Source organism: Lacerta agilis, chromosome 4 (genome assembly GCF_009819535.1).
Source record: "Lacerta agilis isolate rLacAgi1 chromosome 4, rLacAgi1.pri, whole genome shotgun sequence".
In the NCBI taxonomy this organism is placed as follows: Eukaryota; Metazoa; Chordata; class Lepidosauria; order Squamata; family Lacertidae; genus Lacerta; species Lacerta agilis.
Genome location: NC_046315.1, coordinates 19,692,158 through 19,713,817, shown reverse-complemented (window position 1 = coordinate 19,713,817; position 21,660 = coordinate 19,692,158). Strand labels below are relative to the sequence as shown.

At 42.7% G+C, this 21,660-nt stretch overlaps 1 protein-coding gene across 1 annotated transcript; it reads right to left on the bottom strand.

The window, feature by feature from the left end:
- Positions 1-1,509: 1,509 nt before the first annotated feature.
- On the bottom strand, positions 1,510-21,634 carry AASDHPPT (aminoadipate-semialdehyde dehydrogenase-phosphopantetheinyl transferase). Its single transcript, XM_033146217.1, has 6 exons — positions 20,955-21,634; positions 17,929-18,154; positions 7,496-7,617; positions 5,202-5,363; positions 3,716-3,793; positions 1,510-2,043 (listed from the first exon to the last, which is right to left on the bottom strand). The coding sequence occupies exons 1-6, from the start codon at positions 21,135-21,137 to the stop codon at positions 1,885-1,887; spliced, it is 930 nt and encodes a 309-aa protein (XP_033002108.1). The 5' UTR covers positions 21,138-21,634; the 3' UTR covers positions 1,510-1,884.
- Positions 21,635-21,660: the final 26 nt, after the last annotated feature.

Sequence of the window (21,660 nt, the reverse complement as noted above, 5' to 3'; positions counted from 1 at the left end):
GATTGGATTAACTGAATTTATTTCGTTCCATGTTTCCGTCATACAAGAATATGGTATGTAAACTTGTTCGTTTTAATTTGTATGTTATGTTACTTAGTTTGCATAAGGATTACCTATGTTATATCATGTTTGTTTAATTTAGAGTATGCACGGCTGATGAAGCCTGTTTGGGGCAAAACAAGGTATTGTCCAGGGATCCTTGTCATGCCATACCTTCAAGTTTTCATCTGATCCAATATTTACATACAAGGAACGTTAGAATCCTCAAAGCAGCGATACGTGGAACATCATAAGATTAGCATACCAGATTGTGGTTATTGCCAATATGCCAGTTTAGGAACCGAATGTACTCTGTCTCCTGACCATCCATGGGACTTTAATTTTCTTCATATGTTCTTGTCAGGAAACCCCCCTCCCCGCGGCTGGTGGGAGCGCGGGAGCGTCTGCAGTATAGAGAACCCCCCAAACTATTTATTAGCCCGTCCTCCCCCTCCTCAGCCAGAAGCGACCATTCCTCCAGTGGGGAGGGAGAGTCAGAGGCAGGAAGGCGGTGCAGGGGCTCTGAGAGGATCGCGGAGCCTCAGCACCGAGGGGAAAGCGGGGAACGGGGTCAGGTTCCCACGCTCTGAGGGCGCAGACAGGAAGGACGTGGAAGGGGGAGGCGGGGGTTCAGAATCCCGCGCCTCTTTTGTTGGACAAAGAACAGGAAGAGCTCATTCCTGGACTCTGCGGAGGGATGAGATGGATGTTTTATCTTTTGCTCCACTGTATATAGCTGTGCACAATAAAGAACTTCGTTTTTAGAAGTTCGGCGTCTGGCACTTTACTCATGAGCAACCACTAAACGCCCTTACAGTTCTGTTTGCATGATGTGTTGGTTTATGGAATTACACTTTGTGAGATAATATATGTTGAATTGTGTTTGAAATAGAAGTTACATAGTCAAAAACAGCCTGTTACATTGTGTGTGTCGTTATCAGGATTGTATTTACGTAACCTAAGGTTTAGTAGTATTCCACATAAAACCCTGCTGTTAGTTTTAGATCATCCGCCCATCACTTAGGTGGTCGTTCCCTTGCCCTTTTAAAATTGTAGGGTCTCCACACTAGCACCGCTTTATTCCATGGACCCAAGGCATCTCCTGCCAAATACTCTACATATGCACATTTTAACTTTGCAGACTTACTCACTGCATGTACTTTAGGAATCAGAAATGGCAAATTGCTTATCAGGAAAATAAACAATAAAGACCTGGTTCATGTTTTACTGGACAAGTGTGCCCTTCCCTTTGGTAGGAGAGTGGCCATGCGCCCTTGTCCTTACCATGACTACAAAGGGATTTCTTAGGTACTGCTGAATGGATAATTGTTCCGTTTGTATGATTTGTGTCTTCAAATGGTGCTACTGCATTAATCAGGTTATTGGATAAAGAGCCATACATGTGAAGTCCTCCTGATAAACATTACTCAAGGTACTTGAGGAAACACAGAAATGCACCAACTCTTCCACTATAGGAAAATACTACATTTAAATCAGGATTGATGTAATATTCTTAAAGTCAGCCAACACCATTCCTTTCTTTCCCTCTCTCGGTTATATCTGCAGAAATGAAATACAAAGATTCAGCAGCTGATAATAATATGAACTCAGCCAGAGAGCAGAAAACCCAACAGTTTTTCCTCTTCTGAATCCAGTCTTCCTGGAAAAGGTCAATGAAAAATGTAATCATTCCGTACAGAACAGCAAAAAAACTAGAACACAAAAGGCAATTTTAGCATTCCCACCACCACGACCACCAAACATACAAATTAACTACTGGAAAGGGGAACAGTGTGTGTCCTTTGTGAGTGCTTTCAGCTTCTCTCCTTGCAAACGCAGCCTCTCTTATCTTGGATTGGAACCCTGGCGGGTTGGCGATTCCTGCTTAGCACAAAAGCTATCCCAGCAGGCAGGTTCTTCAGGTGCAAGAGGCACAGCAGAGGCAACTAAATCATCAAAAGTCAGTGTTGTAAATGTAGCCTGGGTCACAGCAGAAGAAAGCACCTGAGAAGAAGAAGAAGAAGAAGAAGAAGAAGAAGAAGAAGAAGAAGAAGAAGAAGAAGAAGAAAGGGGGGATTCAATTCACAGAAATGCAGATCAGTATTTCCATGATTGAAGAACAAGGTTGTAATTATTTTTCCCTGTTTGTAACATTAAAACACACACACACACACACACACACACACACATTTTACAGATGGGAGAGGCAGAGAAAGATAGATCTAATTCTAATTTTGAAGGGCAACCCAGTATGTTCACATTTGAGCACAACCCCAAGGTTCTGGAATCTGAAGGACCAGGGTGAAGGGGATCAGACTTTCCCCATTTTGGTCCATTATCATTTGGTCAGTCTGCTCTGCCCCACATTCTTCCCTGCTTGAAACTGCCACGTGCAGTTTTCTGTACTTTTCGGTACACAACTGTCCACCATTCCATCTTATATGCTGAAATATGGGAAGCTCCATCGATATTGGCATTCCACCAGCTCTTGAAGACACACCAGTTTAGACAAGCATTTACTGTGTCTGTTTTAATGGATTTAGTTTTATATATTTTAATTATGGATGTTTTAATGTAGTCTTATTTTTGTAACTGGGTTTACAGTCGCACCTCGTGTTGCGTTCGCTGCGGGTTGCGAACGGCGCAGGTTACGAACGCACCGAACCTGGAAGTACCAGAACGGGTTACTTCCGGGTTCGCTGGTTCGCGCATGCGCAAACGCGCCAAATGACGTCACGCGCGTGCGCAGAAGCGGCGCTGCGGGTTGCAGACTGCTCATGATGCAAACGGGGCTCCGGTACCACTGTATTCTTGTTATTTTGCTATTGGCTTTTATTCAATTGTGAACCACCATGGTATTTCTTCTTCAGATGAAAGGCAGTATATTAATTATTTAAACAATAGTATGACGATGATGATGATGATAATGTATGCACCAATGCATATGCATGCTGATTCAGTGAGAGAGAAGAAAAAGGAATCCATGCTGTTGTGTGATCACATCAAGAAATGCCCAAAATAACTGAGAACATTCAGTTGTGTGAGGGAGAAAGCATATGGAAACATTTGTGATTCATGGCTCCCTTTAATAGATTTTGTGAAAAGCAGATATTTATACATTAATTGCTTCAGTTGATTTGATTTGAAATCATTGTTGATTGATTCTGCTTTTGCTACCCCCCCTTTTTTTTAACCGCTTTTATATTTTCACATTGGCCGAAATCCAATGATGCCCACTTGCTTGTGCAACAGAAATCTGTTTTACATAATAGGACCTCTGGTTTCTCTCCTCCCTGTGCCAGCAAGTTCTAGCAGCAGCCAGCAGAGAGCCCCACCATGGAGTTTTCTGGTGGCAGAGCTAAGCAGGTCCAGGAACTGCTGGACTGAGCAGCAGATGGGCTAGATGATCTCCAATATCATATCCCAAGTATATGATATTGTTTATTGATTATTGTTATTGATTAAGTTTATTCTAGGATCTGAATACAGGTGGACGGTATTTTCTACTCTAGGTTTTTATTAACAGCTGCTTGGAATTGTATCCCCGTCAAGAGTGCTATTGTGTATTTTAAAATTCAACAGCTATTTAGCATAAAGCCATCTCAAGGCAGAAGACACAATATCACAAAACTACTAGCAATTCTGCTTGATATTGAAAATTACCCGAACATCTTACCGCAGCAGGCTTCTCTCCGAACTCTCCTGGTTTCCCCAGAGCAACTGCAACATGGTGACAATCATCTAGCCGTGTTTCCTAGATGGCAAAAGGGGGGAAAGTGTACCGAATAACTACCAACACCAATAACAAACAAACGTAGGAGAGTAAAAGTTTAGACAGTACAGACTGGAAAAACTGCCTACATTTTCCCATTGTTTCAGGAAGTCCGGTGAAGTGACAGCCTAGGTAAATTAACCTGTTGGCCTGTCAACTCTCTTATGTAACACTTCCTGTTCCACGTGTGCAATATTGCCAAGGTGGATCTGCTCTAGAGCATATTTGTAGCAAGTAATATTAAGGAAGGGGTGGGGAACCTCCTGTCCAGGGGCAAAATCCACCCCACCAGGCCCCCCTGTCTATATAAATGAGGATTTTGGTAGCTGCAAATTTGTCAAGCGGTGCTGAAAAAAGTCACAGCTACTAATGCATCGTCTTCTACACAACCACAGAAGAGTAGGCTACCCTTTGGTTACCCTGTAACCCTCTTCCCACCCCATCATTTGGATTTTCTTTCTCCCTATTTTAAAGGAAACAGAAAATAAAGAAAACAGCAATGGAGCCATTAGCTGTCAGCGCATGACCTACTGGGGGGGGGGGTCCTAACTCATCAGCTGAAGACCAGTGCTTTGACAATTTCTATTCTGTTCACTGTGGGTGGTAAAAAAAAGAAGTCTCTTTTTTACCTACTATACTTGACCTCCCTTCCCCCCCCCCATTTCATACATTATCAAAGCAGAAACTGAGTTCCCTAAAGTGAAGTTAAGAGGTTATTTCTCGGTGACTTAATATTAACATCATTTCCCATTTCGAAAAGCAAACATAGGAGTCTAAATGTTAGTTACTGCCACTACTGGCATGAGGTCCCCCCAGACTGCAGACGTTAAAAGCTTTACGGGTGCTCCAACTGGGTGCATTATAAGGTTCTGCAGCATTTCCAGCAGACAAAGCTTGTTTTTTTTCTTCCTTCTTTGGAAACACCAGCAAATTTCTTTATGAGAGCTCAACAAAGCAACAGCACAATCGCTCCCGAAAGCCATGGGCAAATTTGGCCATTACAGGGAAAACGTGAATGTAGTTTTGATTGCTCCTCGAGACGCAGCACAAATACCAAGCCGGGGGAAAGGAGAGGCTTTGGTGGGCAAAGAGAAGCATAAGGGGGAGAAAGTTGTGCCTCAAGTCCGCCCTCTGCCCTTAAAATCAATCAGGCACAACCGATGGTCTCCCCTGGGCCAATGGATTTTCGAGGGGACCCAGAAACACTGGCCACACAACCGACTGGGCACGCTCCTCTTCTTCTCCCACCCCTGCACCCTCACAAATCGGGATCCCAAGCAAGCAGGGGCTGACGAGTAGGCAATTTATGTGTTGCACACCAACATCTTATGGTATTTCAAGACAGTATATAGTATAACTTTAGGGATCAGTTTGTAGGTTGGAGCCTCACCTCAAAACTCCATTCCTTTTCTTCTTCACCATCCAAGAGCATAACTGTCTCCTTATACGTTTTCCCCACTTCCAGTTGCAGTGGGGATACATTAAACTCAATCCTCTGAAGGTCAAAACCTATCCCGACACCAATGGCTTTTATAAAGCTCTCTTTTAGTGCCTAAAAGTAAAACAAATCAAAATGCAGGTGGTCAACCCGTGTATGGTTAAGAGCAGTATCCCAATCCCTATATGCAGAGTGGCTTTCTGAATCTCTGCCTAATAGGAACCACAAGACTCTATACTGTGTCCCTCCCCCCACTTACATTTAAAATTATTCCACGCCTAGACATGTTTAAACCAGAGCCAAATCCCTGGTCTTTTTCTTCTGCCTGTTATGTATAGAGAATTTCTATGGTTATATCTTGCAAGTACAATTGGCAGGAGTAAGCATGGAACAACACAGAAGCCTTCTTTCAGATACCCGAGTTACAAAAATGCCCACTGCATTAATAAGAACTGGTCACGAACCCTGAAGGGCTGTCAATGGATTTTAGCTGATCATTCAGTTTATTGATTATCTGTTTATTCTTCCTACAAGTAACTTAAAGTGGCTTATGTATGGCTCTTAGGCAATCTCCCACCCTAGCACCTTGCAAAGCATCTTCCTTGTTTAGCTTTAGTGGAATTCGGTCATCAAGCCATTCCCTAGGCTTAATGGATGATTTAACTGATCAAATGTTATTCTTATTTATTTATTACCTGGGGTCTGGAGCGAAAGAGAGAGGATTCCCGCTGTTTCCTGCTTAAAGGGAAGCAGGACACGCCCCCCCCCCCCCCCGCTGACCGGGTTGGTTGGCCTTTGGGCGATGCGGCGGAAATCCTTCCAATCGCACAGGCCCTGTGCGCGTGATCGGGTCGTGAATGCCCGCAATGCCACCTCCTGCGCATGCGCGGAAATGGTTGGGGAATCCACCTGCCCATCAATTGTTTGGCAGGGAAGAGATGAGAGGGGAAATGCTTCAATGTTGTACAAAGCAAGTAACTGAAGAATTATTCCTGTCTACAGGAAGACATGTTGGTTCTGTAATAACATTAAGAGAGATTGTATCCATTCATGGTGCGAGTGTGCAAGGGGGAAGCAATATTGGAGGGCGGTGCTAATAAGTTATAAATGAAAAATTTAAGGAGATAATAACTGAATATTTTCTATTATGTCTCCCAAACTATGTGAATCCCCACCCCCACCCCAAGAATTGCAAGTAAATCTAGACTCAAGATACTGTATAATTTAACCCTGACAGGGATTGTGAATGCTAAAATGTTGAAGAAAGATGTGAGCAGGGTTTGGAAAAGAAGTAATTAGAAAAATAGGGGAAGAAATGTCAATTATTACATTAACAATCACGTTAAAGAAGTGGAGGGATACGGAGGAAAATGGGAAGACTGGAAATTAGCAGAGCAATATATAAGAAAGGAGGAATAATGGAAGATGGGGGGAATTCATATTCTCTTATTTAATATTTAATGTAACAATGAGAATTTTAAAAGAGCAGATTAATGAATTATAAAATATTTAATATTTACTGACAGTTTAATAATTGGGTATTTGTATGAATAATATTTGTGTCTTCATGTATGATATGTATGTATTATGCCTATTATTGTGAAAAATATTATATGAAACTAATGTAGTTGATGAAGAAATTTAATAAAGTTAATTAGAACATTTGTTAAAAAAATACATATGAAAATACATATTTTATCACAAAATAGTATTTTAGCTTGGTGAACACATTTCTAAATGTATTTCATCCTAAAATACTACTTTTGATGCACTTTGGTACATTTTTTAAATTGAGACCTGTAATTTAAAATTAGGAGGTGTGTGAAATTTGAAAAATAAGCATAATCCATAGATTTGTTGGAAGTAGTGAAAAATATGTCACCACACTAATTAAACGTATTTTAGGAGGTGGTACATAAAGACTGATTGTTAATGATAGCAGCAAATATTGAAATTATGTATGAAATATGATTATAGTGCATTACAGTATTTAAGATTTGTATTGTGCATTCTATGTTATATATTAATATTATGGCGTTTTGTACATTTGATACATTTAAACACAATTGTTTTACAAAATGCAGGCCAAACAAAATCCTCCTCCGAATTCTTCTTTGTAGGCTTTCAAAGCAAATATATAAACGATTCAATAAAAGTTATTCAAAACAAAGCCACTCAAATATTTGAAGAGGGGCTGTGTTGACTGGATTATGGATAAACGATTAAAAATAAAAATGGTCAGTTACCCAGTGCCTATGAAACATATCCAACTGAAGCCATTCACTGTTCATGGACTTGATTGCTCTCCACTCTTCCTCTGTAAACTGCCGCTTCATAATTCGAAAGAAGTCTGGAATTGAACCACTCCCTGCAATTAGAAGGCAAAATCATAGAATCATAGAGTTGGAAGAGACCACAAGGGCCATCCAGTCCAACCCCCTGCCAAGCAGGAAACACCATCAAAGCATTCCTGACAGATGGCTGTCAAGCCTCCGCTTAAAGACCTCCAAAGAAGGAGACTCCACCACACTCCCTGGCAGCAAATTCTACTGTCGAACAGCTCTCACTGTCAGGAAGTTCTTCCTAATGTTTAGGTGGAATACTTCTTTCTTGTAGTTTGAATCCATTGCTGCGTGTCCGCTTCTCTGGACACGGAGCAATGGATTGCTGATTGGGGTGGAAAAGAAAGTCTTAGTTCAGATAAAAGTGGGAAAAGATATTAGATATTAACCTTTGTATTTTTCTCTAGAAACCCTAATAAAACTTTTTTTAAAAGGATTGTGAGAATGTTTTTTTAAAAAAAATTAATGAATTGCTGGTGTACCCTATCTAGATCAGTGAGGGGGTTTAAGTCTTTGCCTGGTGTTGTGGTCTAATTCTGTGAATGGTGCTTCGAAATGTTTAGCTCTGAAATGTCGCACTATAATACAATCGATGTACAAATTTTCAATTGAACCTCATTTATGTTCCCAGCAGCATTTTTTAACCTTATGTGCTGCATTCAAACACACTTGGATATGCCTGTTTCAAGTGCGACAGGAAGAGAGACAGAAGGTCGTATTTTAAAGGCACAAATTGATATATAAAGCGTATGCTTTTTCATCCAAGTTGAGACACTTTCAACTGAGAGCTGCAAATGGGGGGGGGGGACAACAAAGGCAACTTCTTGGAAGGGCTGCAGTAAATGTATGAGAGGCGGCTTTTTAAAAATGCATTTATCTAAGAAGCCTTGATCTGAACTAAAAAGTGCTTTCTGTACAAGGATAAACAAAAAGGCCAATAGCCATAAGGTCAACTGATTTCCCACAAGATCACAGGATGACACATATTCAAAGGGGAATTTATTGCTGATAACATTGTCACCTTTCTGATCCCTAAAAGCCAAAATATTTCATTAAGGTGTTTCTCTTTCACATAGAAGGCTAAGGCTATCAGCAGTTCTTTTCCCCCTTCAGAAAATAAAATAGCAATTTGGAAGAGGGGTGGCTGCCGATTGTATGCATAACTCATCCCACTTCTACCAGCTGAAAACGTTTCACGTGTTCCAACTTGCAGTTTAAAGCTTGAGGGGAAAAGCCTTTTGATAAGCAGTTGTGGGACAAAAGAAAGACACAGGTGTGCACATACCACAGGGAGCAAACTTCCACTCAGCCCACTTTCTGCTCTATTCAGTATGTCAGTTTCTTCCAATTTAGACTTGCATTGACTGCAAACTAAGACTGCTGGCATCCGTCTGTCTCAAAAGGCATTGGAGTGCATCTCCAGGGTTGAAGCCCAACCACTGCACTATTAACACTGACATGACCTCCTCCTGGGCAGTGTCTATGGAGATCCAGGGCTGCTCATGTGAGAAGACCCCTCTTGGCCTCACTGACGTGGTCCAAAGGAAATCAGAGCAATACATTTGGCACCAGCATGGCTGCAGGAGTTGCTGGGAGGGGAAGTATAAAGTTCCATCCAACTGCCTTAGGGATTCCACTCTGGATTTGTGTAGGGTTTAGCCTTTTCTTCTGCTGAAGATATCCCACAAGGCAGAAGAAGTTTAGGACCAGTTTTCCTCCTCCTAGATGGGCTACCTTCCCAGGTTGACAAGCCCCACCTGTCTCTTGCTTTCTTCTACAGCACGTGCAGAAACCGCCTTATTGACCCATTATTGGTCTTGTCTGCTCAATCCACTGGAGAACCTTCACAGGTGCCAGAGGACACACAGACACTTTTGGGAACCACAATGGCACCTCCTGGGCAACCACCATGATTCTATGATAATGCATGCAAAGCATGCATTATGATGGAATACATTTCTAGACCACACTTCCTCTTGGGTCATAACCACACAAACAAGTTCAGCCAGTAATAAAAATATTCAAAATCTGGATTTAGCTACACCATATAGCTTCATCATCAGGCTTCAGGGAATCGGCTCCCTCTCCCCCCCCCCCCCCGCCCCAACCTTGGCAGTAGATAGGCAGAACAAAGATAAAGGAGTCTCTTACCAGTTAGAAACTTTAATGATCACAGCGAGAGAACAAAGATTCCATTCCTAGGAATGAAGGTGCACCCAATTAAGGGTTCCACCCACATCCTCCCTAGTCATCCATGTCACTAAAACCTGTTCTCACAACCACTGTGCATTCTGTGCTGCCACCTTATCTGCTCTTCTTGACCTTGGGCTGAGCGGATGAACGCTTTCAAGTGACAGTGAGTCTGTTAACTCTCTCTCCCAGTTCTCCTCCTAGCTGTTCCCCATCCAGTACTTCCCAGTTCTGCCTTCTGAACTATGTCCCTCTGCAAACCACTGTTCTAAATCTAAACTGTCCTCCTGCTCCTGGGAAGATTCAGGATCCTGATCAAGAGCAGGGGGAGGCTGCACCATTCCTCCTCAGTGGAGCCCTCCTCAGCACAGTTCCTGACAGATGATGGTGGCAGTATATAGCAAGAGATGTTTTGCAAAGCAGCAAAGAAAAGTAAAATAAAATCACTGTAAAAATCAGTCATTTCCTTTCACAAATGTAAAAGAAAAATGTTGGAAGCGGTTGCTGTGAAAATCAAATTTTACGAAGTATTCAGAAGGAATTTATTTTGGGTCCAGTACTTCCACAACAGAACTTTTGGGCTCTCTTGTTGTCTAGGTAAAGGAAAATGTGTGGAATGAGGTGGACAGAGAAGCAAACAGGAAAGCCGAAATCTTTAGAAATACATCAGAGGATTCTCAAGGTAATAGTACATTAAATTAAAACGGATCCACGCTTTACAATTCATTGTGGTAGCTGGCAAAAATAAATAAGAGAAATGAAGATGGAGACATAATATCAGTTTACTGGAGAAGTCACCAAAAGACATACCGTATACTCATTATTAAGCAAGGCCTTGTCTGGTTTTAGCTTACAAAGCTGAGCATACTGGGAAATTATTAGCAAGCTCATTATCTGAAAAAAGACATCTCTCTCCTTTAAAAAATAATAATAACAGCAATTACAATCCTACCAACTGCATTTAAAGAGAGGGGAATTTAAAAGGCCAACTTCAGAAGCAACCTTTTCCTTTGGAAGGTCAGGTTCTTACCTTCTTGCCTTGTTAATGAATCTGATTATTTATATATTACCATGAAATTTTGTAAAAGATTAGAACTGTGGGTCGACAGAAATATGTACCTCTCCAAATGCTGTATGACTCCAACTCCCATCAACCCCAGTGAGCATGGCCAATGGTCAGGAATAGTGGGAGATGGAGTCCAGCAACATCTAGAGGACCACAGGTTCTCCAAAAGTTCTGCCATTATCAGTTTCAAAGTAAGGATATGGACAATTTTGGCAGATCTTTACATTACAAATGTGATAGATTTTCTTGGAAATGGGATGAGAATATTGCAAATACCAGTATTAATACTGGATGCATAAAAGCTGACTCCTTTTGGAAGCAAAATGGTCCAGACCCATAATTATTATTCGAAGCTTTACTAACTAGAACATCTTCAAAAGCAAGTACAAAACTATCAATGATACAGACGGATAATTCCATAAGGCATATGCATATCCAAGTGTAAGTTCTTCTTAAATATATATAATGTAATTATGATCAGAGTAAAAATCAAATCTCTGTTTCTCCCATAGCTTGCATTAGCCTGCATCCAGCCTAAGTTTATGCAGCTCCTTGAGAGGCTTCATTATCACATTCTTTTGTTTTCTGTGGCGTCCAGGCAACTTCCTTCAAAATGGAGATTTGCAATTGAATATCTTGATCACATGATCTAAGGTTAAACACTCACGTGTAAACTAATAGAGAACTGCAACAGTTAATGGTCAATCCAACTAAAGCTTAGAGAGAGCTGTCTTCTAGCTTAGTATATACTAAAATGGAATTTTCCAGTGTTAAACCCTTTCAGTAATAAACAAACAATCATCCTCCTTTTCAATGTGCACTTAAACAATTATACTTAACAGAGAACAAGAATAGATTTCTCTGCCATATTTATTTTCAGAGAACGCAGTGTTTTAACAAAGGAAGATATCCCCAAAATGTGCTTCCTCAAAGCGAGGAATGTCCATTAGGGGCTATTTCAGTATTTCTCAAAGAGTGGCCTGAGACCCACCAGTGGGACTCAGCACCACAGCCTGCCCCCTAGTGCAAGAATTCTGAACTGCATTCTTTTATAAAGGCAACAGAGTGGGGGGAGGGAAGGCAACTTCCCAGGAATAATAGATACTTTATTTTAATTTCAAATAAAACTTATAAAAAGCTAACATGTTTATCTTTGGAGTTGTTGTTTTTTAAACATATTTATCTGTTAACCTGCAGGTTAGATACAGACTTCTGGGTCACAAAAACCTAGGCGTGAGGTACCTATTTATAAAATGGGATGAAGTGACAGAAAAAAAATCTTTTCAGCAACTGTGCTGCTAAATATCTCATTAGCAACATAAACGTAATTAATGTTTTATCTGTTACAAATAGATTAAAAGAGCTGTTGTGAAGCTCATACTCCTTATGTTCGTAATAGAAAGCAACAATTTCTTATCTCCCCTCAAACAGAAAAGCAACAGACCCTTTTTTTCTTATTGAGGGTGGGTGGGTGGGGGATACGTCAAATATTATCACCATCCAGGGCACTAAATAAAGGCTTTAGATCTCTGAAATGGAGGAATCCTAGGCACATGTACCCAGTGAAACAGCAGAACTTAACTTTCAAGTATTCACGGCCGGGATTTGTCTGGGAAACAGAATAATTGGCTGCTAGAATCTTCATGTCTAATTTCCTTCTGAATGAATCGTATCTGAACTTCGCTCCCTCTCTAGAGTGTTCATTTCAGGGAGCAGACAATCCAGCTTTGCGTCAGCAGTTGTAAAATTAGTTTTAACTTATTTTTAATTGATTTCCTCTGGCAAGGGATAGATGATAACTGTTAACTGACGGGGGTAGGATAAGCCCTGAGGACGGATGATAACATTAATGTGAATGACGGCTATAAAAATGTTAGGGGGAAAGTGAAGAGTATTCTGGAGGCACCGAGAGAGGGGTGCGCAGTTTCTGGTTTGCTCTAGGCCCACATTTCAGAAGCACATCTTGGAAAACAACAACAACAACACCAAAAAGGTATCTGTCTCAAGTGCTTAGAAAAGGAAATACCATCCAGGGCGTTCCAAGTATCAGTCCTTAGAAGAAGAAGAAGAGTTTGGATTTGATATCCCGCTTTATCACTACCCGAAGGAGTCTCAAAGCGGCTAACATTCTCCTTTCCCTTCCTCCCCCACAACAAACACTCTGTGAGGTGAGTGGGGCTGAGAGACTTCAGAGAAGTGTGACTAGCCCAAGGTCACCCAGCAGCTGCATGTGGAGGAGTGGAGACACGAACCCGGTTCCCCAGATTATGAGTCTACCGCTCATACAGCCATGAATTCTATAAATCACCGCAGAACCTGTCACCACATTATTCTTACAGGTAGGGTGGCATTCATGACCAGTTTTGAGAAGCAATAGGGCATGACACTGCTATTTCCCCCCTCCCTTTTGACAGGTGCCCTGCAGTATTTCCAAGTGCACAACAGGCAGAAATTCAACAGGAGTAGATTTTCACTACTGCATTCCCATCTTCCCAGCGGCAGCCACGGGGAAGCTTGAGCCTGAGTTTAACTCTTTCTCTACTCTACTCCCATTTTAAAAAACAAAACAAAAAACAACAACAACACATCTCTGCATGGCACCAGTGGAGGCCTCCCTTGAAATCTATACAGTAAAGCATTTTAAGCTCCACTGGTGGGGGGAAAAATGGACTAAGTTCAGCTGAATATTATCCTGATAACAAGCACTAGCCCGAAACTTTCCATCATGCCACACTTCACAGCCAAAAATAATATCCTGTATACCCTGCCACTCACAGAAAATAATCTTAATGCAATTATTCCTATAAATGAATGCCAAAAACCAAAAACCTGGAAATGTTCTCATGCTGTGACTGAAGAGTTCACCGTCCTCCAGTTAGACCTCTGATGGAATATGCTGGTAGGATCATGATGCAAAGGAAAATGAAGAAAAGAAAAGAAAAAAGCAGCAGTAGCAATAGGAAGTAAAAATGCTTTAATTTTTACAGAACAATCCTATCTGGCAAGATGGATGGGTTAGGATCCAGCTGGGTTATACTGATGAAATTCCTTCATCCTCAGCTAGCATATCTCTCATCCTGGCTCAGCCAGGACCTAGCTGGCTCAGTTGAGCCCAGCAGATCTTCAGCCCAGTGTAAGCATTGAAAAGGGGTGTGTGTGCAGCGGGGGGCGGGACCATGGCTGGATCCTAAGCCTGGTTCAGCTGAGTCACATGACCTGGCAACCTGGTCTACATTAAGCCAGCAAAAAGGGTGGTGTAACTCAAACATAATATTGAAGGCTGGCTTTCTGTCTGCCATGCTTAGGCTGGCTCATCCAGCTGTAGCCTCACTGCTGATCAGAATTTGGCTCTGGTTTATCTTTAGGAAAAGGTAAAGGGACCCCTGACCATTAGGTCCAGTTGTGTCCAACTCTGGGGTTGCGGCGCTCATCTCGTGTTACTGGCCGAGGGAGCCGGCGTACAGCTTCCAGGTCATGTGGCCACCATGACTAAACCGCTTCTGGCGAACCAGAGCAGCGCACGGAAACGCCGATTACCTTCCCGCTGGAGCAGTACCTATTTATCTACTTGCACTTTTGACGTGCTTTCGAACTACTAGGTGGGCAAGAGCTGGGACCGAGCAGCGGGAGCTCACCCCGTTGCGGGGATTTGAACCGCCAGCCTTCTGATCGGCAAGCCCTAGGCTCTGTGGTTTAACCCACAGCGCCACCCTCGTCTCTGGTTTATCTTTACTCCAGCTTAATTTACACTGGCTTACTTGACGTCAGCTTCCTGTGCTCCCTTGGCAAGGCTATTACAACAGTAGAATGCTAGATAAGCAAGCAGATTAGAGCCGAGCCGGAATTTCTTTCACTCTCTCTTCTAGGAAAATACCTTATGCTTCCATTATCAGCTTTTTCACAGCAGAACCTTGAAAAGCCCATTAATCAAAAAGTGAATGGAAATGGCAACATGCATATTATACACATGCAGATAACTCTTCTCCTCTGTACAGACAACATTTTAGCACTGAAAAGCCATTTACATTATTTTCTCCACGTTAGTTACTTTTAAGTTGCGTTGGTCTCAATGGGAGCAAGCAGCTCCCGTGCTCAACTCTCGCCGCAATTTAGAGGACTCAAATAGTGCTTAATTTGGGCTGTCCACCGGCTTGTGCAACAGAAATGCACTTGCACAGCAGGGCCTCCAGCTCACCTAACCTCGCAGAGCAGATTTTGAGGTCTCCAAAGGCAGCCCCTCTGAAAGCACGTTACATTAATCTGGCAGGGACTAGGACATTAATAATCAGAGCTGGCCTTGGTCATTCATCCCTTAAGACTGCAATCCAAAGTTTTGCAGAAGGGGAGATATAGTGTTGCATCTGCAGCCTGGGCACTCAAGGTGGCGCTGGAAAGTGATGGCCACAAACAATTCAGGAGCAATCTCTGCACCATCTTAGCTTGCCTTTTAGAATGCAGTTAAAGCTAATCTTCCCTGGTGATCTTCCGTACCTGCTGTTTTTTTAAACATTATGAAGCAGCTCTTACTTTAGACCAGTGTTTCCCAAACTTGGGTCTCAAGTTGTTTTTGTACTACAACTCCCATCATCCCCAGCTAGCAGGACCAGTGGTCATGGATGGTGGGAATTGTAGTTCAAAAACAACTGGAGACCCAAGTTTGGGAAATACTGCTTTAGACGATTGCACCCAAAAAGGTTTACTTTTAATGAATTTCATGTTCCTGATTTGATTTCTTATGGCTTTGCACAAGGCAAGGCACTAGATTTTCACTAGTTTCCACAGGAACTTCCCAGCACCCTGCAAATAAAAGTTGTTACTGTGTGTCGGGGAGGCATCAAGAACAGTATGGAATCACCGGAAAACTAGCATGTCTTATGCTTCTCCACCCCACTCCCCACCAAAAAGAGATAAAGACAAAACAAAGTAAAAAAGCGGCCTGGTTCTGAAGAACAAATCTACACTACAAAAATACCTGCTCTATACCAGTTAGATTATCATGGTTTGCCCCAGAGAATCCTGGGAACTGTAGTGTAGCAAAGGTGCTGAGAATTTCCTGTTGGAGATCTCCATTTGTTCCCTGACAGAGATACAGCTCTTATAGAAGAGAAAATGGATTGGTTATTATAGCGTATATGGGTGCCAAAATGGTTTTCACATATTATGACGAGCATCCTCTTTTCAATGGGGCGGTTGAAATGTTGCAGATGGCCTCATCCGCAAGTGCTTAATGTTTTGGAACATGAATTTCGGAACAGATGGAAAGATTTTCCACAGATCAATAGTGCCACCCTGTGGCTGCTCTTAAGATAAAGAAAAATACGAATCCCTTGTAACTCTAGTTTTTGGGACATAAAGCCTCTTTCCTTTCTGGAAGGAAAAAAACCACACACACATCCTTCCACAGAATTGAGGGGTTTCCGCCCAGCCTTTCGTTTTCCAAAGAATCATATCGGTATAGTTTGGTTGGCTGTTTACATGAATTGCTTAGCCCAAGGCAGGGTGCATTATAAGGACTTGGTCTAGAGAATACTTTTCGCTCCCATTTCTTTTTCCTCATCTGTCATGTCTTTTTAGATTATGAGCCTTTCGCCAGGAACCATCTTAGTTTGCCACACCCCAGCTTTTTCAGCTCAAAGATGAGGTAGAAATACCTTCAATGGGCAAATAAATACTGTTATAGATTGGGGTGGGACTAAACCCTAGAAATTATAAACGGCAGGATTTTGAATATTTGGAGTATTGAAGGGAAAATTGCAGGCAAGTGGAAAAACACAAGCTAAGCTTCTGTTCCAAGCCAGGGCCTCACCTAGGTTAGAGGTATTAACATGACAAGAAGTGTTGATGTCCAAACTTTTTTCAAAGAGGGCCAGATTTGATGAAGTTGTTGAGCTTTTTTTAGGGTTGGCGTTGTTGAGCTTCTTTTTAGGATTTAAGTTGTTGAGGCTTTTTTAGGATTCCCCCCCCCCAAGAAATAAACTGCCACAGGGGCTGGATTAAACCAACCAACAGGGCGGATTAGGCCCCTGAAACTGACTTTGGACATGCCTGGCCTAGGCAGACAGAGGTTGCCATGGTGATGGGGTGTGTGTTTGAGGTGACAGGAAAATAGAGATTTTAGAGCAAGTTGTGCTGAGAAGAGGAAGGGGGAGAACAAAGACTGGGATCCATCTTGGGCAGGCTGGCTGCAGGAGATGCCTTTGACTCCATGGCTCTAGGGGAGCAGCCCCTCTTGAAATGACCATGCTGTAAGACAGGCATCCCCAAACTCGGCCCTCCGGTTGTTTTGTGACTACAACTCCAATCATCCCTAGCTAACAGGACCAGTGGTCAGGGATTATGGGAACTGTAGTCCCAAAACAGCTGGAGGGCCAAGTTTGGGGATGCCTGCTGTAAGATCTGGACTCCCTCCACACAGACTGAAGGTGTGAATATGTGAATAAATCATATTTCTTGAAGCTATGACAGTCTCTACCACGTCTTCAATTCTCCAAAGCAGCACAAACCCTGGGTGAGCGCCTGGAACACAGTGGGGGTGGCGCCCAGCTTCTGTAACAATACGTACATGAATACACTCAATAAAAACATGTCAAACAAAATCAGAATCATAGAATCATAGAGTTGGAAGAGACCACAAGGGCCATCCAGTCCAACCCCCTGCCAAGCAGGAAACACCATCAAAGCATTCCTGACAGATGGCTGTCAAGCCTCCGCTTAAAGACCTCCAAAGAAGGAGACTCCACCAAAGAAACATGCCAAAGGTCTCCTTGGCATCTCTAGGAATGGCTGGGTAGGATTCCCTCCTGAAACCTTGGACAGCAACTGCCAGAGTGTTGTGGGCAATGTTGAGCCAGATGAACCGATGGTCTGGCTTGGTATAAGGCTACTTCCTGCACTCCTAAGATTGCAACAATTTAGCCAATGGCAGTCAGAAGCTGTCTGTGACAGAAGGAAAGCTCAGCCAATCACTGGCACCTCAAAAGTCCCTCTACAGCGTGTCGCAATAAATGAGCAAAGTAGCTTCTCTTTCCTGTCCTAGGGCACTGTAGATTTTTTTTTTTTAAGAGTGACTATAGTACATTACCTGGCATGCTCGTCTTCATAACATCAATGCCAGCTTGACAGTCAGGCTCGGCGGCAAGAACAGCATAATTCCCTTGATGGGAAACATTAAAGCTGAAGCTGGAATGGGCACTGCTTAAGTCATTTGCAAGGACAGGTTTGCCTTTTGAAGTCCTTTGTAACTTTATTTTGTTCCAGGGAATCTTCAGCTTCTCTGCAATTAATTTTCTTATCAGCAGACGGCCAGCCTATGAGGCAAAATGAACAAATAATTCACAGCAAGTAACTGTTATATGTAAAAGGGGGGAAAGGGGGATATATATATATATATATAGAGAGAGAGAGAGAGAGAGAGAGAGGTGTGGCGCTGTAGTCTAAACCACTGAGCCTAGGGCTTGCCAATCAGAAGGTCGGCGGTTCGAATCCCCGCAAAGGGGTGAGCTCCCATTGCTCGGTCCCAGCTCCTGCCAACCTAGCAGTTCGAAAGCACGTCAAAGTGCAAGTAGATAAATAGGTACTGCTCCGGCAGGAAGGTAAACAGTGTTTCCGTGCGCTACTCTGGTTCGCCAGAAGCGGCTTAGTCATGCTGGCCACAAGACCCGGAAGCTGTACACCAGCTCCCTCGGCCAGTAAAGCGAGATGAGCGCCGCAACCCCAGAGTCGTCCGCGACCGGACCTAACAGTCAGGGATCCCTTTACCCTTTACCTTTATATTAAGATATCATTTGCCTTATGTTTTGAAGGTTCATTATAGAGCACAGTTATGCTTTATATGCTTTTAATAACAGAATTAAAACATACGTTGGGCCAAACATTACAGCTACTGTATTATATAATAATAGAATATAGAATAGAATAGAACAGAGTAATAATAATAATAATAATACTACACACATACATATACATTTGAGGGGTGTGTGTGTGTGTGTGTATGTGTGTGTGTATATATATGTGTGTATGTATGTATGTATGTGTATATATATATATATATATATTCCACTCTTCCTGCACGAAAGATGGAAACAGGGGCTGTCCTACTTTATATTCACAGCAACCCTGAGAGGTAGGCTTGGCTTAAACCCATGTCTCTCTCATCCGTCCTATACCCTCCAACCCAGCCCCCATATGCTTTGGACTACAACTCCCACAGCCATGCTGATAGGGAATGATGAAAATATCTGGAGGAAAGCAGGTTGGGGAAGCTGCTCTAATTAATACACTAAAATAGAATGGTAGCAGTGATGGAACTTAATGTCTATACACATGAACAGGAGAAACAAATGGCTGGTCCTTAGTTTGTCAGGAAATGGTTCACTTTTATTACATTTTTCGAATGATGCATTTAATGAGGAACTCATGGGCATTGCTCTCTATGATTTAGCAGTGGGTTTGCACTCCACACACCCCTCCCAGGGCTATTTTTATGATTTAAAAAAGTATTAAAAAGATTGCACTCATATATTATCCGCCGAGCATCAGCACCACCTATAGCACAGGAGATAATATAAGCAGCAAACAGAAATCCCATTTTCACATCTGCCTACAGAGCTGATTAGAATGGATCATACCACACAGTTCCGTAGTGACTCAAACCGATTTACATTTCATTTATTTTAAAACGCTGGCTGGAACTAGACGTTACAGAGCATGCATGGATGCCACCGAAGAACCTGGAATCTGTGTTTCCTCCTCCTTTCGAATCTTTTAGTCCGTTACATAATAAAGTTATAAAATGACCAGGAAAAATTACCATTGTAGGGGCCATTCTGGGAGGAGAGGAGCTAAATGACAGCTGGTCCCAGCCAAGATGAGGCTCCCCTGGCGCCATCGTTATATATCTCTAGGCAAAAGCTTTCCCTTATAACCAGGCCTTTGGCCTTTAATTGGTGTCACCTTTTAGAAGTGGGCAGGGTGTTTCTAATGTAATTTTATTTCCTCTTTATTTTAATATAACTTTGTGGGAGGGTTTGTCTGTCTGTTTGGTCAGTGGGTTGTAAGTCGCTTTGTGCTGCCCTGGGCAAGATAAATCGACCATCAAATTTAATTTAAAAAATAAAAATGATGATGGAAAGAGATGGTTAGTCTCTTCTGCATCCTTTTGATATAGCCAAGTGGGTGATGGCCACGGGGACAGGGCTAGAATAATTTAAGTTTAAGGACTGAATGTGGCTCTCAGGGATCTATCTGGCCCTCAGAATGCTCTCCAGGCCACACCCCTTTTTCCCCAGGCCAAAGCCCTCACTGGGCTTGCTTTGTACCCTCCTTGAGTATTTTTGCCAGGCTGCAATGTGTCCTTGAACTCTGATATTCACTCCTGCTTGTCTGGATGAAGGATACAGAGAGGAATGTTTCAGTTTTTGTTGTTGTTGTTGTTGAGTCGTGTCCGACTCTTCGTGACCCCATGGACCAGAGCACACCAGGCATGCCTATCCTTCACTGCCTCTCGCAGTCAGTCGGTAGAGCATGGGACTCATTCTCAGGGTTGTGGGTTCCAGCCCCACGTTGGGCAAAAGATTCCTGCATTGCAAGGGCTTGGACTAAAATTATGGTCCCTTCCAACTACGATTCTATGATCTCTTTTATGTGCGAAGGCAAAATTAAGCATTCTTTGCTCTGCCAGCATCTGCTTCTGGCCCTGGCCACCACTGATATATGGCCCCCAGAAAGCTGCCTATAAGGGAATGTGGCCCTTGGGGCTGAAAGCAGTTCCAAGCCCCTGCTCTAGAGAGTGGCAATAGACAACAGAGGGCCCACCACCCTGTCATTTTCATTCTGCAAGTATTCAAGATCGAAAGCAGGCTAAAAGAATCCTCCATTTAAGGAAACTCAATGAAGGCCCAAACCCCCCAATACCTTGGAGCCAACGCTATGCTGATGGGGCAGTTTGGCCTAGCAGTTATCAACATAGGAGACTGGGCACAGACTCTGTTGGTTCAATGCATCTCTCACTTGCAAAAGTCTCTGTCTAGAAGCACCACCTTTATGCTAAAATAACAACGTATATCTTAAAATAAGAGCATAAATATATATATATATATATACATATACCACTGCAGCCTTGGCATCGCGGCGGAAGACAAACTGTTCGATGCGCTCTCTCTCTTCAGGCTGTATGAGGCGCATGGACAGCAACCAATCCTCACGGCAAGGGACCCATGTGCCACAGGAAAAGGCCCAACGTACTCTCTCCATAGCAAGATGCTCCAAGGAAGCCACAGCACACCGGAACATATGTTTTAAAACGTCAGCCTGAGGGGTACACACATGGTGGAGGGGGGGGGAGAAATGGGAGGCTGACAGAACTCTTGGGCCAGTGAGTTCTGGGTTCAAATCCCTACTCGTTAGGATGTTGCATGAATGACCATTTTTCAGTCTCTCGCAGGTTTGTTGTGAATGCAAAATGGATTAAGCCCCTCTCCATGTGAGGTCACTGAAGGAAGGGGCAGGATCAGAATCATATAAATAGAATGATGCTCTGTCTTTTCTCCAGCGTAAACCAATGCCTCTTCTGCCCAGACCGCAATTCTGTAAGTCGCATTCAATTTAGTGGGGCTTACTTCCAATTAGGTGTGTTTAAGAACTACTGAGGAAAGGGAATAAAGGATTTCAATGCAAATGCATCCCAAAAGTCTTCTCTCAAGGACTGGATTTCAAGTGGACCCCTTGTAGTTTTCAAAACCTGCTCCTCTTGGCATTACTTTAAAGAGATTGCAGTTGACAATGTGCATAATATGTACACGAATAGACAATTTTT